The 21,021-nt window shown below is 44.4% G+C and overlaps 1 protein-coding gene across 3 annotated transcripts in view; it reads left to right on the top strand.

The window, feature by feature from the left end:
• Positions 1 to 731: 731 nt before the first annotated feature.
• Positions 732 to 21,021, top strand: part of vps53 (VPS53 subunit of GARP complex) — a 28,924-nt gene continuing 8,634 nt past the window's right edge. The window contains exons 1-20 of one of the 3 annotated variants that reach the window (XM_065000324.1): positions 732 to 936; positions 1,370 to 1,450; positions 2,807 to 2,856; positions 2,945 to 3,011; positions 8,810 to 8,896; positions 9,764 to 9,879; positions 10,327 to 10,446; positions 12,601 to 12,679; positions 12,830 to 12,973; positions 14,813 to 14,955; positions 15,394 to 15,535; positions 17,088 to 17,183; positions 17,419 to 17,513; positions 18,507 to 18,749; positions 19,738 to 19,885; positions 19,962 to 20,044; positions 20,166 to 20,244; positions 20,337 to 20,485; positions 20,643 to 20,712; positions 20,864 to 21,001. In XM_065000324.1, the coding sequence (XP_064856396.1) occupies positions 745 to 936; positions 1,370 to 1,450; positions 2,807 to 2,856; positions 2,945 to 3,011; positions 8,810 to 8,896; positions 9,764 to 9,879; positions 10,327 to 10,446; positions 12,601 to 12,679; positions 12,830 to 12,973; positions 14,813 to 14,955; positions 15,394 to 15,535; positions 17,088 to 17,183; positions 17,419 to 17,513; positions 18,507 to 18,749; positions 19,738 to 19,885; positions 19,962 to 20,044; positions 20,166 to 20,244; positions 20,337 to 20,485; positions 20,643 to 20,712; positions 20,864 to 21,001 (2,322 nt within the window). In that variant the 5' untranslated portion in view covers positions 732 to 744. The other 2 variants (XM_029680953.2, XM_029680954.2) reach the window with 2 other exon arrangements.

Here is a 21,021-nt window from a genome sequence, read left to right as displayed (position 1 = left end):
ATGTTCCTCTGCATACCAGCTCATGCGGGAGTAGAGGTGAATGAGGAGGTGGATGTTATCGCCAAGCAGACTCTTAAACATCCTAATGTTGAGATGGAATTGTCAATCAGTAAAACAGAAGCTAAGGGGTTGATAAAAACAGTGGTTATAAACAAATGGCAAGAGTTGTGGAAAAGGAAGTGAAGTGAAGACAAAAAAAGGGAAAGGGGGATACCTAGACAGTTGTACAACTGAATATATTCAATTGAAATGTTACTTCCACATTTAACTCAACACCTCTGAATTAGAGAGGTTCGGGGGGCTGCCTTAATCTACATCCACATCATCTGCGCCTGGTATTAGAGTCATGAAAAGGTGGGGGCAGGGAGGGTCCTCAGGCCGAGGGAGAAGGGAGGAAAGTGTAATAACAATTATGAGATTGGGACACAGAAGGCTCAATAGTACATTGAAATTGGTGGGAAAACATCTGACTGGGAGGCAGTGTCAGGAGGAGATAGAGACAGTGAAACACGTTCTATTTCATTGTCAGAAATATGAGAGGGAAAGAGAGCGATTGTTATTAGATTTGAAGTGTAATGGGGTTGAAGAGCCAAGATTAAGTGCACTGTTGGGGAAATCTTCAGGGGATATAGCATTTAATTATGTATTTAGTTTCCTTAGGAAGACGATAATATTGGGTAGGATGTAGACCTTCCCTGTCTCTGGTCCACGCTCCAATCCAGGTAGTGACGGTAATACACCTTAATGTTGGTTGCCAAACGCCACTTAAAATCCACAGAAGAAGAAGAAGAACAAGGTGAAGGAAGTGACCTGCCTCGGCTTTCTGCGGTAGTTTGCTATTTGTGCATGATGATGGAGGAGGAAGAATTGGAATTTTCGGAGGATTTGGAGGCTATTTTGCATCTTACTCCAGAGGTGCAGTTGGCCATCGAGCAGGTAATCATGTGCTAAGAAGGATACGTTTCTTATCTACAATGACAATTGTAGTCTGTATTCAGGCATGAGCTAGATAGCTTACCTAACGTTAGCTGTGTTGCTATCCTAGTTAGCTACTAACGTTAGCTATTTTTAATACACGTCAACAGTCATCATATTGTCAGTGTATAGTTTTGTATTTCTAGCTAACTTAGTTAGCAGACTAGCTAGCTTTGTACAACATCACCTAGTTACAGTGGTACCGTAACATAATTATCTGAAAATGTCATTAGTGAAATGCATTGTTGTTGATTCTAATTAATTAGAAAAACTGTTTGTTAGGCTAGCTACATAGATAGTAACGTTAGCTAGCTATTAACCACTGTATAGGCTAGGTGTTAAGCAATGAAGAACCAACAACGTATTCATTGAGTCATCTTTTTTTATGCCTTAGGTTTTCCCCAGTCAAGACCCATTGGACAGAGCAGATTTTAATGCTGTGGAATACATCAATACATTGTTTCCCACTGAGCAGGTATGAGTCCATTACTTCACAGAAACTAAAGTTATTTTATGTTATACTCTAGTCTTGGATACTTCTGTGATTCTAAGCAAAGCTATGTTGTTACATGATAATAAAAAAGTTATAGTCTAGCACCTGGCTGACACCAAACTTGAAGTCTTCCTGGCTTCAATCTGGAAAGGGACTCCCTAAAAACACTGCCTGACTTTTCTTAGCAGGTTAGGCGAGCATTTTCCCTAACCTTTTTTTTCTTTTTCTTTTTTTCCTTTTTTAAATAAATGTAATTTTAATTTGTACCCCTTTTTCGTGGTATCCAATTGGAAATTACACTCCTCGCTGCAACTCCCATACGGACTCGGGAGAGGCGAAGGTCGAGAACACAACCCAACCAAGCCGCACTGCTTCTTGACACAATGTCCACTTAACCCAGAAGCCAGCCGCACCAATGTGTCGGAGGAAACACCATACACCTGGCGCCGCCACAGGAGTTGCTGGTATGAGATGGGACAAGGACATCCCTGCCGGCCAAATCCTCCCCTAACCCAGACGACGCTGGGCCAATTGTGCTCCATGGGTCTCCCGGTCACGGCCGGCTGTGACAGAGCCTGGACTTGAACCCAGAATCTCTAGTGGCACAGCTAGCAATGCGATGTAGTGCCTTAGACCACTGCGCCACTTGGGAGGCCCCTTTTCCTAATCTTAACCTAATTATCCGAACCTGCTGCGTAAGTTCTCCTAACCTGCTATGAAAAAGTCACTTAACGTTCATAGTTGTATCGAAGTGGCGTGTTTATAGGGAATCTCGCCTGGAAAGGCTCCTTGATGTTGTAGGCACGCTCTGTCGATATACTGATTGAGGTGATTCGATTAAGCTGCCCTGTGTTCGATAGGCTGGCCTGCCACGTGACCGTGCAAAGCGGCTGAGCGTGGCGCGCCCTACTCGTATCAAACAGACCTTGTAGCCGAAACGTGTCGGATTTTTTTACAACTTTGTATCTGTTGAACATTCCATACAAATAAAGGCATTTTAATTAATTATATGATGAGTGCCTTGGTCCTCCTTTCTTTTTAAAGATCCTATAGTATTTAAAAAGTGTTTACTTATTTTTCTTTTGTCGCTTGCTCACCTTCCTTTCAAAAAATGAAATTCATTAAACATTTTGTGAAATGTATATGGCCTAGCAAAACAAAGGTCTGATTGACCAAGTCGAAAGTAATAATCATGTAGACATGCCCAGTAGGTGGCGCTGCCTGCATACCTTTGTAACATTAGAAAAGGATCATCCAAATCAGTCCATGCAACTTGGTTTTATGTGGGGGAGTAGATTTTGGTCAATTGATAATCATGATACCCCTGTTTCCTCACAGTCACTGGCAAATATAGATGATGTGGTCAACAAGATCCGTCTGAAGATTCGGTGAGTGACCTCATTGTGTTGTTTTGGTTGAAGTTTTTTTAAAGATGAGTTTGACATAATATTGATTGATTTTGTGTGTGTGTTTCAGGCGTCTGGATGACAACATCAGGATGGTGGTGAGAGGTCAGACCAACGTGGGCCAGGATGGCAGACAGGTGAGTGAGGGGACCGTCTGGGATTACTCTTCAGTGTGTTGTTATTGGTTTATTTTCCTAGGAATTGCCCCTGACTGTGTAAATAGTTTGGCGGTTGGTTGGTTGGTTGTTATTAATGAGCTAATTAAGGACTAAGCTGTGTGCATGTGTAAGCTCATGTTTGGAAGGGGGGGTAATGTGTGTGTGTGTGTGTGGCAGGCAGTGTTTTGTTATGCTTGGCTTTAAGCACTGGGCTCAGCGACAGCATGCTGTGACAGATGAATAGCAGTAGCAGTTTACTGTTAGACACAGTAGGGCCTTTTGGTGACGAGAGAGACCGGCCAGTCAGTCTACACTGGCGGGCCCTCACAGAGGGCTGACTTTGGGGCTACAAGACTGTAGCATGTTGCTTCAGTTTCACACTGACTACACACATACACACACACATCACCCCTCCAACAGACTGGTTGAGATGATGTTTTGCAACCTTTTCCCCAGGATTAGTCCTTCTAACCCAGACAAATATGTTGGTGCTCCTTTTTCTGTTCCTCTGTCCTCACTAATACCATGGAAAAGGACAGGATGAGTCAGAACCATCTCATTCCCTACTGTTAGAACTACTGCTGTCTTAAAGGAAAAGAATACCCTTCATTATTCAGGGATTACATTTGGACCTGTGGCTTGGTGTCCCGCCATTTCTCGTCTGAGAAAGTCAGAAAAAAGCCTTGATTTAACTCAGACCCTCGCTCTGTCAGGGAACTGTGGTTTTGAGGCGTGACACCTGATGGGGGAGCTGTTTCTGTGTGTGTGTGTTGTGTGTTTCTGGGATGGTGGTCCCGTCCTGCTCTGTTTCCACTGGATTATCAGAAGTGTTCTGGACAGAATCCACTAACCCATGAGGTTGGTAGGCACGGCAAGCATGACACTGTACTGTACCGTTGGGTTTCTGGGTCTTGTGGTCTCGTAGCTGAGGCCCACTGAACAATCCACATCTCCCAAAGAGCTGAGGGAAAATCCTATTTGCAGACAGAAATGTGGAGAGGTGTTCATTACAGCCAGAGATGGAGACTGAGAGAAGAGGAGAGTGGGATTTGATTTAGCTCGCCTGGGGCTCTAGTTTGGCAGAGTGTGTCCGGAGGTGCCAAATCCACCTAATTAATTGAGCGCTCCTAATGACAAAGAAAGGGAACAGAAAAGAACTGAGGTGGAGAAGGACTGTTAAGTTTTCCCTTGTATTTAGTCTGTAGGGGCGGCAGACTGGCAGTGATCAGCAGGGTGGGGATGGAGGTGTCTGCTTCAGATGCCCAATCCCCAGGCAAGGGGTAGATGGAATCAGAATGCCAGGGATATTGGGTGTATGTTTGTTGGTGTAGGTGCATATCAGAGTCTTAGAACTAGGAGGGGGCTCTTTGATGTTGTTGATTGATGGAATTACATGCACACACACACACATTCCATTCAGTCTTCTCTTCCTTGTATAAGCAGTTCTGACTGGTTTGTTGTTGTTCGCTAGCTCTTCTACTAAGCAGCTGTCAAAAGTAGCTACAAGTGGTTTGTCTGTCCAGCCTATCGTCATGGTAACATGGACCAGAAGGCCAAACATGTCTCACTCTGGCTCACTGCAGTTTAAACTGCCTCAATCCCAAGTCAACTCTAGTTTTTTCCATTCCTCGCCATTCTCTTTATTCTTTACAATCTCAGAGGGAACAATTTTATAAGTGATTCATAATTTGCTCTCAGACATACTGATTATGATACTTTGCAGCCAAAACTAAAAGGGGAAGTTATTTCTGCCCTGAGGAAATTGATTAATTGTTCTCGACAAGCAATGAGTCAGTATGGGAGAGTGAGTTGCGGAGGCTCAGTTTTGGGGGAGGGTGGGACGTTATGGGAGTGGGGAAAGGAGGATACCTAGTCAGTTGTCCAACTGAATGTATTCAACTGAAATTGTGTCTTCCGCATTTAACCCAACCCCTCTTAATTTACTTAAAAAATATATTTTATTTAACTAGGCAAGTCAGTTAAGAACAAATTCTTATTTACAATGACAGCCTACCCAGGTGACGCTGGGCCGATTGTGCGCCTCCCAATCATGGCCGGATGTGATGCAGCCTGGATTCAAACCAGGGACTGCAGTGACACCTTTTGCACTTAGACGCAGTGCCTTAGACTACTGCGCCACTCAGGAGCCCCTTCCTGAGTGTCTCCCAGGGACATCCATGTCTTCGGCGTCCGGGGGAACAGAGTTAAACTACCTTGCTCAGGCAGGGGCAGAACGACAGATTTTTACCTTGTCAGCTCTGGGATTCGATCCAGCAACCTTCTGGTTACTGGCCCAACACTCTAGTCACTAGGCTAGAGAAGCTCATTCACAAACCAACATTTGTTATCAATTACACATAGCCTAGCCATTCATGCCAGAAAATGTTAACAGCATTGAGCTTGCATAGCTCAGTCACCATAGCCATTATTCAGCTAAGCACCAAACTTTTCCCATGTGCAGCTTGATGTCCCCACATGGTCAGGTCAGCTGTGGGGCTTTATGGTCGTCAACGAGGCAGCGGGTGGGGATCCGGCCGGCCGTCATGTGGATGGGTTATGGCTATTGTGTGTGTGTGTCCATGCAAATGTCTTACGTGTGTGTGTTGCAGATGTGTTACTGTAGCTCCTAGCATCTGGATGTACTTATTAGGAACACTGAGACGGAATGGGAACCTCCTTGAGAAGCAAACATAACATAAATATTTCATCTAAACTCAGGAAGGGAGGTTTACTGCTTCAAGTTGGGTTCTCTGCTCTTTCATCTGCTGTGTATCCCTTCCTATCTTTTCTTTGTTTCTCGGTTTTTCATACAATATACTTTATTGTCCACTTACATGGAAATGAATTTTGTGACCTAAGTATACAAAACACAATATATTACATGCAGTACGGAAAAGTCTCGATTACCCTCTTACTCTCTCCCTCGCTTTCTCATTCTCTGTTTGATGTTGATGTGTTGCTGTTGCCTGTTCCCCAAAACAATATGAATATATCCTTTAACACTGGGTTAATGTGATGGTTACCATGTAATTTGGACACACGTGTGGCCCACCCAACCACAGAAATAGATTGACTAGAATGGACATGCCCATACAAACCAATGCTCATTCTATTTCTATGGACCAAGCATCCAGCTGTATATACTGGATTCTCAATGGCTTTGCCCTCTCCTGTAATAAATCAGAACATATTTCTGTCCTTGTTATCATGGAGTACTTAGTTCAGACAATTGGCTACTTATTGTTGCCTCGCCTGTTTGCTTTCTGAACAAATGTATGTGATTGTTCAGCTAGGTACATATGAAGAATGCCTTGTATGTTGTTTTTTGCATGTTCAATATGTCTTCATTCACTATTTCAGGGGGACCGAGTGGCACTGCGGTCTAAGGCACTGCATTGCACTGCTAGAGGCATCACTACAGACCCGGGTTTGATCCCGGGCTGTATCACAACCGGCCGTTATCGGGAGTCCCATAGGGCGGTGCACAATTTGCCCAGCGTCGTCCGGGTTTAGGGTGGGTTTGGCCGGGGTAGGCCGTCATTGTAAATAAGAATTTGTTCTTAACTCACTTTGCTTTGTTCAATAAATAAATAATAAATGTACAACCTAGGCTTACCCCATAAACTACAGGGTCTGTGGATAGGAGGAATGTGTGACTTGTCATTGTGGGGTACATCCACATCTCTTCATATCTGACAGTGAAGAAACCCCCCTCTAACCGCCCCCTGGCTTCCCCTCCTCCTCCAAAAATCCCCAAATAGAGTCCACATGTGTGGCAGACAGTGCTCTATTTCTGCAGGGTTGAAATATGGCCTCTCCCCGTCTGGGACTGGGTTGGAACAGGGGATGGATGTGGGCGTAGTAAAGATAGCGATCTCAGCCAGGCAGAAGTGTGCTGGGCTGTGGTCTCCCCACTCCTTTCCCAATGCTCAGACGCATTGGCGATTAGGCTAAATGTAGGAAATTAACGTTCGGAGGAGAGAGGCCAGACAGGCTGGCTCACTGAGCAGCTTCTCCAGTCTAATTCTTTATCAAGGTCTTCAGACTATGGACTCTACTTAGTGTGTGTGTCTGTGTGTGTTCTTGGTATTGGTTGTTTGATTGGGCCTTAGGTTGTTGTGAATGAGGGGCTTTGGAATTAGTATTCTGGTGGGTTCTTAAGGTGGTTAGAGGTAGTTTGTCTCTAGGGGCCTGTTTGAATCAAAATAACATCCTCCCTCCCCCTCCCTCCCTCCCTGAGGTAATCAAAGATCTGAGAGGGTTGGATTGGTGGAAGCAGTTACGGTTGAGACCTTTCTTTCACTTATTTAATCAGATATAGATCAGTCAATGGTAAGCTCAAGGAAGTAAGGAGGAAAGGAAGCATTTTGTAAAGTATTCAAAGTATGTTGATGGTCCTGGCCAGTGGCAACCCTCAACAGGTCATGACCGACCAAGGTTCTCAGCTTCCTGCCCCTGACTTTCCTCACTTTTTCCTGGTAACAGATGGACTACATTATTATTATCAGAGCCTGTCCTCCATGCCTGCTGGTTTAACTGAAAGGTGTGTGTGTGTGTGTGTGTGTGTGTGCGCGACCTTGTCTGGCTCTGTGACCCTGTCATCATGCTAGGCCTCTAAACAGAATAGATGTGTGTTTGCATTTGCCCTGTTCGTCCACTTGCGTTTTTGAAGAGCCTTGTAAAAGTGGTACATTCCTTGGGCAGCTGGTGCCAGCTGTTAGGATTCCATCTGTGTGAGAAGGAGAGGAGAGGCCCCCCACAGACACAGACACCCCACGCTGGACCAGTGTTGGGACCAGCTACCCCCAATTACCCTGGCATTGGATGGCAGTGCCAAAGCCCAGCTCAGACCATCAAAGCCCAGCTGTGTGGCCTAAAAGGGAAACATAGCAATTAGTTTACTTCTCTGTGAAAGAAGCACCACTCTGTTCCCCTCCACTCTGATTGTTTCAAGAATTTGTGGCCAAACACTAGTTACTAGGCCTACATTTTGAGAGAGTTGGAGATTCATCTTTTGATCAGTGTTGCACTTTATTTGATTTTTCTTTGCACCTCTCTCTATAAGCGATGTTATAACGCATGTCATGAGTATGTCCACTGGCTTCCATAAGTCAGTCATTCTATAACATGGGTTGTTGGGGTTCAAATCCATGGCTATTGGGTTGGGAATGAGTAGTTGGCCATCTCTCTCTCTGTGCATCGGTTGGCAGTAGGGAGAGACCGCTCTTCTTACCAACTGGAATGTGAGAGCAAACTGTGGGAGAGGTTTCTCATCCCCACGCCGTTCCTTCTGGTTTCTCATCACGCCATTTTGTTTGGTTTTCCATCCCCCTGATGAGGCGCTATAAATACGACCTGACGAGGAAGAGAGGAGAATAGCATGACTCCAGAATGTCCCTGGGTTTTCCTACTAAACCAGATATAGTGATTGGTTTGATTAGCCTGTAATCTCCAAACCCAGAGCCAAATTCTTGCGTGAACACTTGCTTCTGGCCTGCTGTAAGGAGAGACCAAATAGCCTGGTCCCAAGTCTATTTTGCTGTCTTGCCAACTCCTATGGCCATTGTCACGGCAAACAAACAGATCTGGTACCATGCTAGAAGATGATAAAGAAGTTGAAAATAATCCCTCTTTGCCTTAATGCTAGATGTCAGCTTCATCCCAATGTGTCTGAAGAGATGTCTGCCAGAAAGTTAACTTCTTTAGAGATTGCTGGTACCTAAATGACATCTTAAATGAAACCTGTCTCTCTTTTTCTTTCTTTCTCTCTCTCCCAGGCACTGGCAGAGGCCCAGGTAGCCATCGGCCAGCTCTTTGGCAAAATCAAAGACATTAAGGACAAGGCTGAGAAATCTGAGCAAATGGTGAGCAAACAAACAAAACACAGCCAGACCACCTCACAGGAGCCATCTTGTCTACCCTGTCTAAAGCTTCAGGGTGTGTGTGACTGAGGGTGCCCCCTGGGGACTCTGACATCCTCTTGGGACATGTAGTGTTGTTATGAGTGGAGGTAATTCTCCTGGTTTGTGTGGGTTAGACCTAAAATCCCCCAAATTCCCCACAAGAACAGTAAAACAAGAAAAATTCTCCACCGTGGGGACATTTCCCACGTCCCCAGGAGGACGAAGGCTATTTTAAACTTAGGGGTTAGGTTTAGGGCTAGGGTTACAATTAGGATTAGGTTTACGGGTTAGGATTTTGAATTGAAATGTATTTTTAGGTCCCCAGAAGGATAGAAGAACATTATGTGGGGGGGTCGCAGGAAGGACGCTGGATTGGGTGGGTAGACAGGGAGAGGGGAACCCCTCCCTCAATGTGTATTTTGTAGCAATTATGTGTCAACTCAAACAGGTATGTCTTACTCTTCCATCTCCCTTCCACGCTCTCTCTCTCACCCTCACCTCCCCCCTCTTTCTCATCCCTCGTCTCTCTCACCCTCCCCTCCCCCTCTTTCTCATCCCTCGTCTCTCTCTCACCCCTCACCTCCCCCTCTCTCATCCCTAGTCTCTCTCTCATCCCTTGTCTCTCTCACCCTCCCTCCCCCTCTTTCTCATCCCTCGTCTCTCTCACCCTCACCTCCCCCTCTCTCATCCCTCGTCTCTCTGTCTCTCTCACCTCCCCCCTCTTTCTCATCCCTCGTCTCTCTCTCTCTCTCTCTCATTCGTCTCCTCTCTCACCCTTTCTATCTCCTTTCTCTTTCCCTTCATCCTCTCTCTACCCCCCTCTCTCAGGTCAAAGAGATAACGCGGGACATTAAACAGCTGGACCATGCTAAGCGTCACCTGACCACCTCCATCACCACCCTCAATCACCTGCACATGCTGGCCGGGGGCATTGACTCTCTAGAGTGGGTACTCACAGTGCCACCTATGGGCATGGAGGAAAGGGCCAACTGTTTGAAAAGCACCCATCGAGAAGTTACACAGGGATGACTCCGAAGTTAAATATTTGTGGGCAACTCAGACTTTCTTGTAATACATACGTTGTTGTCAATGGAAGATTTGTGTGAAAATGTACCTCTATGTGCATCTCGAGTTATCAGTTGGCACATAGAAAGGAATACTAAAGATCATTGGAAACCATTGTGCACTTTTACTGCCTCAAGCCAAGGTGCTGGGTCTGTCTTAGTTTGGCACATATACCATTGACTACATGTTGAAGTGGCTGCTTGAGAACTTGTTCTCAACTAGCCTACCTGGTGAAATAAAGGTGAAATAAATCAAATAGAAATGCGTAGCCACTAGACAGGACTCTAAGCTAGATCTGCAGGTGATGTGTTCTGTGTGTGTCCCAGGGCCATGACGAGGAGGAGGCAGTATGGCGAGGTGGCTAACCTGCTACAGGGGGTGGTCAACGTGCTGGAACACTTCCACAAATACATGGGCATCCCTCAGATCAGACAGCTCTCAGAGAGGTAACGACACATGCACACACACGCCATGCTCAAACACATTCCCTTTCTGAACTGACCATAACACTGTACCAGTAATACTGTAGGGAAACAATCAGTATTTCAAACAAACACAGCTCAATCTTGCATGCATCATACTGTATTTCCCAGTCACCTCAATTTTCCTGTCATGTATTCATCCCTAACGCGACTGTTTTTTAATTATTAGTGCTTTCCCTAACCGTAGCGTTATTTTATTTAAACGGGGAGTCACATTGAAATTAAACATTTTACAAGAGCCCTGTACACATTACAAGAAAAACAGAATATTTAAACTACATACACACATACATATATATATGTGTGTATATACATGTATATACACACACACATATGTATGTATATGTGTGTATATATATGTATGTATATGTGTGTATATATATGTATGTATGTATATGTGTGTGTGTATATATATATATGTGTGTGTGTGTGTGTATAAAACAATATAATTCAGCACAATAAACAATAATAAAAGCAATCACATTCAACTACTGTCACGCCCTGGTCTAAGTATTTTGTGTTTTCTTCATGTATTGGGTCAGGCCAGGGTGTGGCATAGAGTTTTTGTATTGTGGTGTGTTTTGTCTTGGGATTTTGGTATGTGTGTATAGTGGGATTGTAGCTTAGTGGGGTGTTCTAGGAGAGTCTATGGCTGTCTGAAGTGGTTCTCAATCAGAGGCAGGTGTTTACCGTTGTCTCTGATTGGGAACCATATTTAGGCAGCCATATTATTTGGTTGTATTGTGGGTGATTGTCCTGTGTGTCTTGATGTCCTGGTTAGAGGTTAGTAGACACTTGTATAGGCTGTTTTCGGTTTTCGTTTTGTAGTGTTAGTGTTTTGTTGTGTGTTACGTTTGTTTATTAAAGATGAATCACAATAGACACGCTGCAGTTTGGTCCGACTCTCCTTCACCAGTAGAAAGCCGTTACAACTACAAAGAGGTCCTCAATCAATAATTTAGACTGCAGCCAGGCCAAGCCTGTTGTGCTCATCAGAATCAGATCCTGTTTAATATTTACTGAGGAGAGGAGGCTGCAGGCTGCTGAAATACACAGGAAGGAATGTACTGAATAAGAACTTTTTTATGCAGACATTTCTTTCCACTGAGGGCTCGGGCTTTCCTTCTGCTGGGTGTGTTTGAGTGAGAGTGTGTGTGTGTGTGCCAGATAGGAAAATTGTGTTTGAGAGAGAACGAGTGTTTCTTTGTGTGTGATTGAAAAGTAGGCCTTTGTTCTCCCTCTTCTTTCCCCTTCACAGGATCAGTTGTGGGTTGTGTTAAGCACTAGTCCAGACCCCATACCAGAGTACAGTCTGTGTTCAGCCCTCAACCCAGCTAGTCCCTGTGTCTCTCTGGCCGGGGGAGCTAGCTAGGCTATCTGCTCTGTTTGCCTTGGAGTGGATGATAAGAACATGAATTTAGGAGAGTAAGGAAGTGTGTTTGTGTGTGTGTGGGGAGGGGTCATTTTAATGTTTTTTTTCTTCCATAAACTTTTATGTTTATCCAGGCTTGTGTCTGTGTGTCCAATATCATTCAAAGCCACCCACACACTCTCTGACCACCACTGCTTTGTTATCTGGAAAAGGGTAAATGGGAGAAAAAAATAAACAGTCTTCAGAAGAAATTGACAAACATATATGGAGGGATGACCAGACAGAAGGACAGCTGTAGCGTGGGTCTGACTGATTGTCAGGGGCATCTGCAGGGCACTGCCTGCCCTGTGGCATGGCATCCATCTTGTTTATTCTGGAAGGTTCTTCTTGTTGCTCTAGGATTGGACTCAAAATGCCCTATCAAATTCACTCATCACATTAGGCCAGTGGTTCTGGTTCCCACCATGGAACTATGTGATTTACTGTGTGACCCAATAAAGACTTCTGGAATATCTATGACCCAATTAGTTAACACAACCACTGGCCCAAGTCATGCCAGTTTTGCCACGGCCTGAAACCAGTCAGTCACGACTTACCAGTGGGTCCCTCTCAACCTAGCTACCATTTGGGAAACCGTTACATTATGAAAATATCTACAGTTATGCTACACCAGCTCTATACCCAGTTCCAGCTTTCACGATGGCAATGTTTTCTCAATGTTTCTCCACTGTTTGTGTCATCCACAGGGTGAAAGCAGCCCAAAGTGAGCTGGGGACTCAGATCCTGGCAGACTTCGAAGAGGCCTTCCCCGCTCAGGGGTCAAAGGTGAATATTTTTGTGCTATGAATGCCTTGTGTGTTATCATATCAGCTTCATTAAACAATTGTATATGTATGACTATACATTATATAATGTATATTATAATTGTGTGTGTGTTACCCCAAGGTATTTTGTGTGTGTACTCTATATCCCCAGAGAGCAGGGGGACCCAGTAACGTTCTGAGGGATGCCTGTCTGGTGGCCAACGTCTTGGACCCTCGCATCAAACAGGAGATCATCAAGAAGTTCATCAGACAGCACCTCTCTGAGTACATGGTGCTCTTCCAGGAGAACCAGGACGTGAGTTTCAGTTTATTGTACTGCTAAGCATTAAAGTGGAACTGACAGCGTTTTAGCAACATAATCTTATTCAAATCTGTTCATAAACACCCCCAGGAAGAATACAATTTTCTGACAAGCAAAGCACTTAGATATGGTCATTTTCCCATTTTCATAAATTCATAGAATGTTTGGGAATGATGTCCAGTAAGGCATTTGTGAAAATGTTGCCATGCGTTTGGACAATTAATAAACACTGCAGCAAATAATACCTAATAAAAACATCTGTCTTGTCCATGACCGGAGTCTATGCATAGCCAATCAGAGCTACAGTAGGCCTATGTGTTAACAAGCCATTTGCCACACGGGCCTGCCATCATTCACTTTGAACTGGACTGTGTTTACAGGGAATGAATGCATTTGCCAAAAGCCACAAAATACACCTGAATGGATTTCTGCAAATATGTAAATGCCATGGGAGCTATTAGGGAACTACAGTCTTATTGATCAAAAAAACATGAAAAGGTAGGCTCTCTCAGTTACCTATGCACATCAACAAGATCAACAACTAACACTAGTCAGAGGGAGAAGAGCTAAAATCTAATGAGGGAACATTAGGTAAACCCTTTCAAACATTTTAGCTAGTTGGCTGTCAAAATTGCACTGATAAAGCGAATGGGAATAGTACCCTGCTCATCGTTCTGCAGCTTGCCTGCTAATGCATGCTTTTTCCTTGATGAAAACCTGCTCCAGAGTGCTCGGGACCTTCCAACAGGACAAAGACCCTAAGCACACAGCCAAGACAACGCAGGATTGGCTTTGGGACAAGTTTGAATGTCCTTGATTGGCCCAACCAGAGTCGGGACTTGAACCAGATCGAACATCTCTGGAGAGACCTGAAAATAGCTGTGCAGCAACGCTCCCCATCCAACCTGACAGAGCTTGAGAGGATCTGCACAGAAGAATGTGAGAAACTCACCAAATACAGGTGTGCCAAGCTTGTAGCGTCATACCCAAGAAGACTCGAGGCTCTAATCGCTGCCAAAAAAACAAAAAACAGTTTGCTTTGTCCTTATGGGGTATTGTGTGTAGTTTGAGGGGGGAAATAACTGTTTTATAAATGTTAGAATAAGGCTGTAATGTAACAAAAGGTGGAAAAGGTATTGGTCTGAGAACTTTCCGAATGCACTGTCGATGACTCAACTGTTGACTTATTTACAGGACCGCGGGCCTTGTTTGACATGTGCCCTAGCCTATTAGCCACATAATGACTGACTTGTGGTCATTGCCTTTCCTAGTTTGATTGTATTGACATTCCCAGCCTTAGTTGCAGTCGTTCGTTTTTGTTCAAAATATTGAGTCATTGAAATGATGTGTCCTGAATGGGTGGCGGCAGCAAACCATATACCAGGTCAGCTGTGATTTACGAACTGATAGCAATATTGTTTTGGACTACCAAAACATGTATTGGTGAATTATATTAATCATGCATTGAACTGTATCCACCTATTCTGCCAATAATGCCTCACTGTACATCAAGTTATATTTTACTCAAAATTCCATATCTTTAAAACCTCTTATAAAGTTGGTTTTGAAGCATGAACTTGGAATTTGATCTTTTTCCATTTACACTTTAATCTAAGGCGTCCATTTTGGGCCCACTACACAAGGTATTTTGGGTAGGTACAAATGGGGATAAGTGACATTTATTTTTATTTTTTTTACATCCCAGTATTTGTTCCTTTGTAGATCATGTGAATCATAATTGAGATGTACATTGACTGATCTTTAATAATGCTAGTGTTGTGACAGTATGTCTGTGGACCCTCCACCTGAAAGTGTGTTTGTCCACTGACCCAGGTAGCTTGGCTGGATAAGATCGACCGGCGCTACGCCTGGATTAAGCGTCAGCTGGTGGACTATGAGGAGAAGTATGGACGCATGTTTCCTGAAGAGTGGTGTATGACCGAACGCATCGCTGTAGAGTTCTGCCACATCACCAGGTACCCACACACACACCCCCCTGTGCTGGAAACTGTTGAGACAGCCAGTGCCTCACTGTCTACACATTCTATCAACTATTGTAATAGTTGTGCTCTATCATCCCCTAATAAAAAGTATGAGCTGGAGCACAGAGAATTATTCTGTGTGGAGGTGCTAACTAACGGCAAATAAACTGTAAGCTACTATATACAAATAAATAGTTGCACACACTCTCTATACCTAGAGAGTTTTACCCAATAAGTTATTGGGAGTTATTTATATATATATATGTGTGTGTGCGACTCTTTATTTCTTTTGATAGCTCCTCTATCATCCCAACACTATTCAGTAGACAGTTGATTTAGTCTTTGTTAGCCTATATGAGCACTGACCTGCGATCAGTCATTCATGCTGCAATGTGACGTATTGACGACCCTATGTGTCTCTGTGTCATCCAGGACAGAGCTGGCCAAAGTAATGCGGACGCGGGCCAAAGAGATTGAGGTCAAGCTGCTTCTGTTTGCCATTCAGAGGACCACCAACTTCGAGGGGCTGCTCGCCAAGCGCTTCTCTGGGTGCACCCTCACCAACGGGCCCGGGGTTAGACACACACACACACACACACACACAGTGCATTCGGAAAGTTTTCATACCCTTTGACTTTTTCAAAATGTTGTTACATTACAGCCTTTTTCTAAAATGGATTAAATAGTTTTTTTCATCAAACTACACACAATACCCAAAATGACAAAGTAAATACAGTTTTCTTTCAAACTTTTTACATACGTATTCAGACCCTTTACTCAGTACTTTGTTGAAGCACATTTGGCAGCGATTACAGCCTTGAGTCTTCTTGGGTATGACGCTACAAGTTTGGCACACCTGTATTTGGGGAGTTTCTACCACTCTTCTCTGCAGATCCTCTCAAGCTCAGTCAGGTTGGATGGGGAGCATTGCTGTACAGGTATTTTCAGATCTCTCCAGAGATGTTTGATCGGGTTCAAGTCCGGGCTCTAGCTGGGCCAATCAAGGACATTCGGAGACTTGTCCCAAAGCCAATCCTGCGTTGTCTTGGCTGTGTGCTTAGGGTTGTTGTCCTGTTGGAAGGTGAACCTTCGCCCAAGTCTGAGGTCCTGAGCGCTCGGGAGCAGGTTTTTATCAAGGATCTCTCTGTACTTTACTCCGTTTATCTTTCCCTCGATCCTGACTAGTCTCCGAGACCCTGTCACTGAAAAACATCCCCAAAGCATGATGCTGCCACCACCATGCTTCACCGTAAGGATGGTACCAGAGGTGAAGCTTGCCATTCAGACCAAAGAGTTCAATCTTGGTTTCATCAGACCAGAGAATCTTGTTTCTCATGGTTTGAGAGTCCTTCAAGGTGCCTTCTGGCAAACTCCAAGCGGGCTTTCATGTGCTTTTTACTGAGGAATGGCTTTCATCTACTCACTACCATAAAGGCCTGATTGGTGGAGAACTGCAGAGATGGTTGTCCTTCTGGAAGGTTCTCCCATCTCCTCTGAGGAACTCTGGAGCTCTTTCAGAGTGACCATCAGGGTCTTGGTCAATTCCCTGACCAAAGCCCTTCTCCCCCCATTTGCTCAGTTTGGCCAGGCAGCCAGCTCTAGGAAGAGTCTTGGTGGTTCCAAACTTGACACAATCCTGTCTCGGAGCTCTACGGACAATTTGTTCGACCTCATTGTTTGGTTTTTGCTCTGACATGTACTGTCAACTGTGAGACATTATATAGACAGGTGTATGCCTTTCCAAATCATGTCCAATCAATTGGATTTAGCACAGGTGGACTCCAATCTATTTGTAGAAACATCTCAAGGATGATAATTTGAAACAGGATACACCTGAGCTCAATTTTGAGTCTCATAGCAAAGGGTCTGAATACATATGTAAATAAAGTATTTCTGTTTTTTATTTTTAATACATTTGCAAAAATTTCTAAACCTGTTTTCACTTTGTCATTATGGGGTATTGTGTTTAGATTGATGAGGAAAATGTTTTTTTTTCATCCATTTTAGAATAAGGCTATAGCGTAACAAAGTGGAAAGTCAAGGGGTCTGAATACTTTCAGAATGTGCTGTATATACACACACACACACCATTGGGCCATCATTGTTGACTGTAGTGTTGTTTTCAGGTGAAAAAGCCTGAGCCACCACTGGAGTCCACCAACCCTTTCCTGGAGGACGAGGTTGGAGATGATGGTTCAGAGATGGAGGAGGATCTGGATAGGGTAAGACCTGTTTGAGATGATCCTTTGACCCGGTCTGAACTTCGATCTTGATAGGCATAGGCTGACCTTCTGAGGTTATTTCCTGTGTCACGTTGACTCATGATGGGAATATCTCTTGGAGGATCTCGGTAGGACCTTTTTAAGGGATGACTTTGGAAAAATATACTCATCCCCAAAGAGAGAAATCATGAGTATTAACTACATTCTACATTATTGACCATTTTCCGCTCCCCAGCCCAAGAAGCACAAGGCTCCTGACAACCCCTTCCATGGCATCATTTCCAAGTGCTTTGAGCCTCACCTCTATGTCTACATCGAGTCTCAGGACAAGTAAGTTGTGTGTGTGTTTGTGCGCGCTTGGAGATCTGTGTGCCCAGAACGTTTCCTTTCTACCCCTGTTTTTCTTTCTGTCTCTCTGCTGAGGCAGAAATGGTTCCTATTAGCTGCATGACCACAGACGCTGAGAAGATGGATTGAAAAGTGCTGCTGCAGCAGTTCGTTCTTTTCTCTCTTTACTCCTTCTCCGCTTTTTCTCTCCCACTTTTTCTCCTCTTTGTTTCTCTCTCCACTATTTCTCTCTCCCTATTTCCTCTCCCCCTCCACCACAGACGTGGGGTCTCTCCAGGAACATGGTTCTGGGGCTTGTCTGTCTCGTGGCGGCCCCTAGTATTGGATATCTGGTGTGTTTAGTGCTGACTGGGCCTTACATGATCTGGCTATGGTTTTCTGTCACAACAGACAGGGCCAGACAATTCTACAACAGAGATTTCCAAAGCAGCTTGTCTCAATGGATACAACAGGAGAGTGAATAGTGACCTGATTGTTCATACAAAGTAGATTTTGTTTTCTGTCCTTGGCTTCATTTTACAGTAACAGTGGATGGGCAGGGGGTAAAGTACTAGATATTAACAGCCATGTAGACATTGAAATCAAAGGACAGTGAATACAGCTGCAATAGAGGGAGAATCTCCTACCCTGTCTGTCTCTTCCATTTTATCATTGCTGATGTGTGTGGCAGGTTGGCATTTGTCATGAATCTTGCTCTGGAAGCAGCTCTGCAGAGTGGTTGCTATCTGGCACAGCCACAAAGCCATAAATATTTGATTTTATACCTAACCCTCAGGCCAAACCTTCAATTGAGAACAAAAAGCTCATTTTTTGTTTTCAGAAATTTTTACGATAGAGACCATTTTGACTTTGCAGCTGGGCCATCTAGTGTAAATCGCTCAGTTCTACCTCCAGGGCAAGATTCATGGCAATAAACGTCAACCTGCGTGTGTGTGCTGCTGTCTATCACTGAGCTGTGTGTGTTACTATTCTCAGGAACCTGGGGGAGATGATTGACCGTTTTGTGTCAGACTTCCGGGCGCAGGGCCCCCCCAAGGCGGGCACGGAGGACGGGGGAGCAGTGCTGCCCAGCTGTGCTGACCTGTTTGTCTACTATAAGAAGTGCATGGTGCAGTGCTCCCAGCTCAGCACAGGAGAACCTATGATCGCCCTCACCACCATCTTCCAGAAGTACCTCAGAGAGTATGCCTGGAAGATACTGTCTGGAAACCTGCCCAAGTAATTTACCTATATAATGATATGATGATCAGATGTATTTGTGAGGATGTAGGTCTAGTGATGATTTAGTAAGTGCTTTTTATTCATGCTGCTCACATACTGTGTTGGGCCCTAGAACCAGGAATGCAAGTTGCAGTACTTCCAGTATGGATTCCGGAAGGACACTGTGTACTCTGGTTTTCATTCAAACCATTTCCTGGATGGTTTCTGGCTTTGTTAGGAAAATATTCTGACACAGGTGGCACTATGACAACCAGTATAAACTGTGGCCTACTAGGAGCTGGACTTGGACAAATGCTTCTGTCAAAGCAATATTCAAATTCTTATGGATGATATATGCTGTCATCTGCTTCAATTCCCTTTTTGATGAAGGAATCTGCCAAAGTGTGTTAATTCAGAAGAGTGATCCATCATTCTCAGGGGTTTGTTTGATCATTTTACGTGTTTAGTCGTCATTGTGTTTGATCGTCTTTGTTTGTATGTCATGTGGTTCTGGAGGTGTTTACATCGCGGTGAGGCCTAATACTTCATGAGCGAAAACATCTTTGGCTCGATGGCCACATAAGCCCTATTATTCACCGGGGTTGATACACACACACCCACACAGACCTCTTGTGTGGCGTAGTGTATGTATTGTCTTGTGGAGTTTTTAATGCTGGCTCTTCTGGGGGGTTGGAGCTGTGTTGTGGTTTTCCCAGAAGTTTCGGTTGTGGCATTTAATAATGAGAGGGAGGCGGTTTAGCCATGGTAACACTGCCCCCCCTGTCTGTCTGTGTGTATGTTTCTGGCTGTGTCCTCAGTTATCCAAAACTTTCTTTGAATAATAACCTATAACTAGGTCCAGGAGTTTCTCCTTGTCAGTTCACACTAGGTCCCAGTGTTTTCCCTTTAGAGCTCATGTGTGCAGACTTCTGTCTTTAATTCATGAGAAAAGGAAGCTAGTTAAAACTATTTAGATGCTTTGTCGCTCTCGGTCTCTGTCTCTCAGGACTAGCAGTAATAGTGGAGGACTGACCATCAAGAGTCTACTGCAGGAGAAGGAGGGTTCGGAGGCTGCTAAGTTCAATGTAGAGGAGCTGTGTCTCATCTGTAGCATCCTCAGTACTGCAGAGTACTGTCTAGCCACCACACAGCAGGTTAGAACACACACACACACACACACACATACACTCAAATGGGTCTAGACTTAACGTTAAACCTATTCTGTGTCAGTTGGAGGAGAAGCTGAAGGAGAAGGTGGATAAGACTCTGGTGGAGAGAATCAACCTGACTGGAGAGATGGACACCTTCAGCAAGTATGCACCAAATCCTAACCTTCACTATAGGGGCAACTTCTGCCAACTCAAAATGAACAACAGTTTAGGAGATTAATTGGATGTGAAGTCCATGACTGTAAACTCTCTCTGCGTCGATCAGTGTGATTTCCAACAGTATCCAGTTGCTTGTTCAGGACCTGGACGCTGCCTGTGATCCTGCTCTCTCTGCCATGAGCAAGGTGGGACACCTACTGCAATCCTCCCTCCCTTCTCATGCTGTCATATTATATTTTCACTTTCAACCATTCTCTCTTGGTCTCCCTCCCTCTAGATGCCATGGCAGAGTGTAGAACATGTAGGTGACCAAAGTCCCTACGTGACGTCAGTCATCATGCACATCAAACAGAACGTCCCCATCATCAGAGGGAACCTGGCCTCCACACGAAAATACTTCACCCAGTTCTGCATCAAGTTCACCAAGTGAGTTACTATCCTCTTCACTGTTCGTCAATATGTGTGACGAAGACTTGATACTCCCATTGACAAGACAATTGATTTAGAGATTTAGAAAAAATTGTCAGTGTTCAGAAATAAAAACTCTATTGATATTCTTTCTTGTCTTTTTTTTCCCCCTCAGCTCTTTTATTCCTAAATTCATCAACCACTTGTTCAGGTGTAAGCCTATCAGCATGGTGGGGGCTGAACAGGTAAACATACTTACCTTTTTATTTAATTAGCCTTTATCTAAGTAGAATTACGCTTACGGTCTCCGTAACAATACAAACGTTTTAACATTTGTTTGTTTGCTCCTGTAGCTGATAATTCAGCTTAGTTTTCTTCTTCTGCTTTGTTCTTCAGCTCCTCCTGGACACCCACTCCCTGAAGACAGTGTTGTTGGATCTGCCCTCTATAGGGTCTCAGGTGGTCCGCAAGGCCCCAGCCAGCTACACCAAGATAGTCGTGAAGGGGATGACCCGCGCTGAGATGATCCTCAAGGTGAGCCCTGTGACGCTGAG

This window comes from Oncorhynchus nerka, linkage group LG14 (genome assembly GCF_034236695.1).
Source record: "Oncorhynchus nerka isolate Pitt River linkage group LG14, Oner_Uvic_2.0, whole genome shotgun sequence".
Classification (NCBI taxonomy): Eukaryota; Metazoa; Chordata; class Actinopteri; order Salmoniformes; family Salmonidae; genus Oncorhynchus; species Oncorhynchus nerka.
This window is presented reverse-complemented; position numbering and strand designations above follow the sequence as displayed.